Here is a 6,159-nt window from a genome sequence, read left to right on the forward strand (position 1 = left end):
GGTTCTCTGGAAGAGGCCGTGCTGTTCCGCTGCTTTTTCTGCCGGTGCTTCCCGGAGCGGCGCCGGTTTTCCTCTGGCATGGTCAGCTCACTTCAGCTGACCCGAATTTGCTCTCAAAATGTCTTTGCCGTAAACCAACAGAAAGGAGAGGTCTGGAAAACTGAAGGTAAAATACCGGCTCTTCTCCAGTGAAATCATTGAGGAATTTAGCTACTCCTTGCAAGAGAACAAGGAATTCACCCCAAAAGGATCGATATCCAAGTATCCCGCACAAAACCTGTGGGAGCTGTTGTATGCAGCAGTTTTGAAAAAGCACTCACTTACCCACTTACATAGGGAAAAAACCACATTTTGTGACAGCCAGAAGAAGAAGATAAAAAGAGACCCTTGATAGGAAAAACACGATTAAAAAAATTAGCATGCCATTAAAACAAGTATAAACACACATTATATTACATGAGTGAACTGTGTTGTCTTTAGTGTATGTGACATTTTTTATTAATTCATACACTAAGTGCTAACGTGTTTCCTAATGCCATTAGGTGGTGCTTTCAGTAAGTAACAGAATAAATAGTTCTTGCATGGTTCTTTTCTGCATCGTGTTCTCATTTTCTTAAGTAAAAGAAAATTTAAACAAAACACCACAGGTGCCTCCTCCTCCTTCTGAAGCCCACCAACCTCGCACGAAGCTGTGTATCACGTTTCTGAGGCACTCTGGCCCCCCTCAGGTGTGATAAACTGCACTTTGGGCACAATGAGGGAGGGATTGGTTCTCCGCATGGAGTTGCTCCTTCGAATGGAGTTGTTTCTCCTCATGGAGTTGCGTTTCCTCAGGGAGTTTTGGTGGGACAGCTCGCTCTTCTGCAGGGTCTGGATGAGAATGGATGGCTTCTCGTCGAGCTCTCGAGCGCTGCAACGTGGCGCCGCCACTTTGACAGTGTTGCCAAACTTGGAGTAGTCGACTGCGTACACACCTTCCTCTTCGGTGACGATGGGCACAAAGCGGTGACCCCACAGGATCTCCTCCGCTACGTAGGAGGTTCTCGCCTGTGTCGTGATGCCAGTTGTTTCTACAACTCCTTCAAGTATCACAATGAGCTCCAGGTCCTGGAGCACCAGGTCAGCAGCGGAGATATCGTAAAGAGGACTCCGCTTGTCTATGACATGACAAATGATTAAGGGAGCCACGAGGAAAATATTGTTGCTTTCGATGGGGTTATCCACAGGGATATCTACTTGGTGAATGGGTATGACTTCTCCTTCAGGGGTCGTAGTCTTCCTTACAACCTGTATTCTCACCGAGGCGCTAATGATCATGCTCTTCCTCAGGTCTCCCACTCGAAACATGAAGCAAAGTTTGCCATTTCGAACTGCAATGACCGCCTGCCGGCTGAAAATCAAGGTCTCAGCCCGCCTGTGAGCTTGTGCGGTTTTCATGAATATGCAGCCCAGCATGACAGCGTTGATGATCAGACCCACAATGTTCTGCAGGATCAAGACTGTGATGGCCAACGGACATTCCTCTGTCATCATCCTGCCCCCAAAACCAATGGTCACCTGAACTTCAATGGAGAAGAGGAAAGCAGACGTGAAAGACCTGGAGAAGAAGATCGCATAAAGTTAACTCTAAGGACATTGAACACAAACTGGGGAGCTATTAACATATATTTTCTAGAAACAAACTTAAGGACCTATTTGTATAGTCCTGACATACTTAAGCCTTCTGTTAGCACCCGAAAAAGTATTGCATGTTTGGTGACTCTGTTTTTGTATGATCAGTGCGGCATCCGATGGTAACAGGGAAGACCCCTGAGCTCCTAAAAGCCCGTATGTAACACTAGGTGACACTGAGAAGCTCATTAGATCCTCTGTTCAGGAACACATGCTGCCCACTGTGTTAGTCAACAGTGCTGTAACACCTGGGCTTTCTACCTTCTCCAGCACGTGAAGCTCTTGGTGGAGAGCGGTGGTTTTGGCAAAGGGGAACAATCGGCTGGCACACTGAGATTCTTCCTCCAGCCTGTGCAGGGAAAGGAAACGGGGAAAATTGCAGCATTTCACTCATACTACCTGTTGCGACCCTCTTTAGCAGGATTTCTTGGAGGGAAAGGGGACACTCCCGGATTTGTGACACTTCCCAAATCCTTGCTTGCCTTGTGACTGAGCCCACAGGATCAGGTTGGAGAGAGAAGCTGGTGGCGTCCACAGTCCCCTCTGCACATCCCGGCAGGAGGACAATGTCGTGACCCAGAGTTTAGGTTTAGCTTATTGTCGTGGCAAGACGAGCTGGAACATTTCAACACCGAAGTGGGTTGTAGAAGTGTGGGTCGAGTTAAATGTCCCTAATGTGCTACAGTGCTGGACATCAGAGGATGCTGTCCACAAACTTTCCAAAATAGTTTATTTATGGTAGTCCACAATGTCATATCCTCTGTATATACCAGGGTCTTTAATTTCCTTTTATAACCAGATACATCCTTTACCAAAGGCTTATATGTCTGAAATCAGTACCTTGGGGTGTATCTGGTAGACTTGCAGCGCATTGGGTCTCATATGAACTAATATCATAATCACCCTTTTAACACACTGCAATCCACCAACATTTGAAGCATCACCATGCTCAACATGGATACAGGCATACTTACGGAAAATACATCCTGCCCATGAAGATGGTTCTAAATCATTCATTTGGTTTGGTTTGCTTTTCAATTAATCTGCTTTTAAAGACTTTTTTTTCCTAAACCATATTTTCAGTGAACCTGGGGTCGTGAGGAGACATTAAAATAGGATAGGATAATTCTCTGTAGAATGAGAAAGTTCATCTTTCAGAAAACCAGCCAGTCTCTGCAGAGATATCTTTGAAAGAGCTTTGTCTTTTTTTTTGCCTTTTCTATTTTTTTTATCTTTGGCAAATCTCCTCTATTGAGGGGTTTATTTTTGCATTTCACTTCAGAGAAATCAGGGACAAAGGAGTTAATTAATAGAATCCATGGAAAGATTTCTTGTGTTCATGAATATTTAGTTACAGGCAGAATGAAGCTTCTGGTTTAAACAATACAGCTTAATTCAACTTAGAGCTCTGTGGAATAGATATTCTGATTTCCCTTAGCAGTCCTTCTTCTTAAAAAAAAAAAACCCAACCAAAACCAGAGAATCCACCTTTTTACAGTGAAAGTAACTGAAGCAGCAAGTTTGTACAGCATTTTGACAATGTGAAGAGAGACCCAGAAATTCCAAATCACACTATTCCCAAGTACTTTCCCTTAGAGCTCTTTAACAGTTTTCCTCTTTGGGATAATGTTTGCTTCCTGTGGCAGAGAGCTGTGAGACGTAAAAAATTCTGCAGTACTTTGAAAAATTCAAGTGCTGTGCAAGTTCTAGGCGCTGATTAAAATTTCCAAAACCAGGTTTGCCGTAAATCTGTAATAGCATCTACCCAAGGAGCTCTCCTGAAATATCTGTGGGCCTAAATCTCAGGAAAGCAGGTTAAAGAATATTTGTCATTATTTTGGCATACCATATCTTTGAAATTTTAAATATATTTTACATCCCACAACTCACCATTCCTAAAAAATGTCAGCAATCATATTGCTGTTTCACGACTTTGTCCAAAGCGGTAGCCACATTTAACAAGATGAAATATTTCACTATGAGGGGAAAAGATTTTCCATGGCTTGGGCATGGACACTTGAGCCGCTCTTGGTTGAACCGCCCCAGGTACTCGCCCGAGGGAGCGATGCGTGTTCTTTGTCGTGGGCTAAGCCAGAAAATCACTCCTATTCATTCGCTCTTGCTTCTTCTCGCCCCTCCCGGCTGTCAGCATCCGTCCTGGAAGAGCCTCCGGCGCGGGGCTGCCACAGCCGGGGCTACGGGAAGGGAGCGAGGGGCAGGGCCATGGCCGTGGGTCTGCCTCGCCCCAGCGGCACGAAGCCCTCGGCAGCCGGCTCAGGCTCTGCAGGGTGGCCCAGGAGCCCCATGGGGAGCCCCATGGGGTGGGCCAAGCTGAGGGGGCTGCCAAGCAAGGGGAGGGATGTCCCCACCGGCTGACCCTGGTGGGGTGTAGTCCCCCACGGGCGCACCCTGGTGGGGTGTAGCTACTCGCCAATTCAGGCTGGACAAATCCCACAAATCCCAGAAACGTGGGGGGTGACACCCCAGCGGGCGCAAGCTGGGTCATGACGTCTCATTTAAGGGGTGACTGCTTATGGCCAGTTATTGGAAAAGAAATAAGACAGCAAACCCCACCCTCCCTGCCCCAGCCCAACGAAGGTTAGCTTGGAAAAATCCCCATTTCCTTTAGCTTGGAAAATCCCCATTTAGCAAAAAAAGGTGTCAAAACAATGGGAGAATGAAATCTCTGCTCCTTCATGAGCCAGATAACATGTCCATTCAAACTTGGTGAGGTGCCTCAAACCTATGTGCAGAAGAAAGGAGAAAAGGGAAGCGGATACTCGGATGTCTCAGCAGACCCTGCAGCCCTCCCCCAGTCCCTCACAGCACTGTGATGTGTAACGCCAGCTGATCTGGCCGTACTGAATCAGGATTTTTCTGCTTAAAAACCTAGTGCTATAAAAAGAGATTTTACTGATGAGATGATGAAATGATCTTATTGCTTACCCCCGCCTCCAATTATCTCATCTATTCTGCGTATGTATGTGTAAATTTATCAGTGCCTTGAAAATTGTCGTGGCTTTGGGGATGGAGAGTGAAATACTTTAACAGGTGACATTTAACCTACTAGTCCCGTAAGCTTTCACTGTCTGGCACATCATACACGCCATGGAAACTGTTCCTCTGTCAAACTGCTGGCCTATGGCTTCATCAAGGTGCTTTGGAGCATCCCATATTTAGCTGTCTCATGAGAGTCACCTTAAAAGACATCTAATTTTGCCCTAAGTGACATTTTTCTTGCTAGCCCTGCCCAACACCCATGGCTGGTGCCCTGCCTCTCAGGCACTGCTCTTCGGGGGCCACCTTTTGCCGGCGCGGCTCGCACCACGCTGGGGATGCTCCCGCTGCCGTAGACAACGTTACAATACATATAACACATACCCACTCTTGTAGCAGGCTCTTATCTCGACAGGCAAGGTATGTTACCAACAGAGTGTGGAGACACATGAAAAGCAGCAGGTCTCCCTCTCTTTCAGATCCTGTAAGGAATCAAAGAAATCTACAGTACAGTATTTTCCAAGCCCGGAAGGCTTGCTGAATTTACCTAATGCAGAGGAAAACACTGCACTTTTCAACTGTCTCAACCAAACACAACGGTTCATGTAAACCAAAAGCTGCACTTCAGGCATCGGCAGGACAGCAGGCAGCTCCGTTCCTCCCCTTTCTTCATCCCACCGACCGTACTGTACCTGACACACGTCACGCATGGCGTCCACTTCGTGCTGTTGGCAGTGCTTTCTGTGCTTGGGTCCATGTCACCGTGGGCAAAAGCCACCAGCCACCACATCATGGCAAAGAGCAGCCAGCTGCACAGGAAGGACATAGTAAAGATGACCAGCGTGTGACGCCACTTCAGGTCCACCAAGGTGGTGAAAATGTCTTGCAGGAATCGCCCCTGCTCGCGGATGTTCTTGTGTGCCAGGTTGCATGCCCCGTTCTTGGCAATGAAGCGGGCTTTGCGTGGCCGGTCTCGGATGCGCGGCTTCCGCAGGTTCTCGGCAGCGATCCGTGCCAACACATACTCTTCAGGGATGATACTCTTCCGAGCCAACATCTTCCTGCCACCATAGTCCACTCAGCGAGATGTGAAACGGGGGGTGGTCCCTCTAGTGCATCTCCACGGGGCTCACTCTCCCCTGCGAAAAGAGAGAACCTGGTCAGATTTGTCACCTACACGCTACAGCAAGAAGTCCCGATTAGGTACCACGCACCAACAACCGTTACATTAAATGTCACTGTCTGCCTACTTATTCTACAACCGCCCTCCCTCTTTCAGACCATCGTTTTCAGATGAGCAAGCGGTACCGGCTCGCAACAGAAAGGGAAGGCGCTCTCTGGACACTCCTTGCAGGAGGGGAAGGTGCGGAGCAGTCTCGTAAACTTGGTGTAAAGCCACACGACGTACGACGCAGGTCGGCTCCTCGGGCCGCTTCTCCAGGAGATGGCCGTGCCCAGGCGGGTACCGCGACGCGGAGCACTAAGTTATTC

At 47.8% G+C, this 6,159-nt stretch overlaps 1 protein-coding gene across 1 annotated transcript; it reads right to left on the reverse strand.

The window, feature by feature from the left end:
- Positions 1–661: 661 nt before the first annotated feature.
- On the reverse strand, positions 662–5,807 carry KCNJ8 (potassium inwardly-rectifying channel, subfamily J, member 8). Its single transcript, XM_010296786.1, has 2 exons — positions 5,361–5,807; positions 662–1,597 (listed from the first exon to the last, which is right to left on the reverse strand). The coding sequence occupies exons 1-2, from the start codon at positions 5,723–5,725 to the stop codon at positions 697–699; spliced, it is 1,266 nt and encodes a 421-aa protein (XP_010295088.1). The 5' UTR covers positions 5,726–5,807; the 3' UTR covers positions 662–696.
- Positions 5,808–6,159: the final 352 nt, after the last annotated feature.

The sequence above is a fragment of the Phaethon lepturus genome, unplaced genomic scaffold, assembly GCF_000687285.1.
Source record: "Phaethon lepturus isolate BGI_N335 unplaced genomic scaffold, ASM68728v1 scaffold16241, whole genome shotgun sequence".
NCBI classification, from domain to species: domain Eukaryota; kingdom Metazoa; phylum Chordata; class Aves; order Phaethontiformes; family Phaethontidae; genus Phaethon; species Phaethon lepturus.

Excerpts from the sequence above, each read along its gene's own strand:
- KCNJ8 (XM_010296786.1), bottom strand. The coding sequence starts at position 5,725 with ATGTTGGCTCGGAAGAGTATCATCCCTGAAGAGTATGTGTTGGCACGG. Across the intron at positions 1,598-5,360 it reads CCATGCGTGACGTGTGTCAG|GTCTTTCACGTCTGCTTTCC; the intron begins GTACAGTACGGT and ends CTTCTTCTCCAG.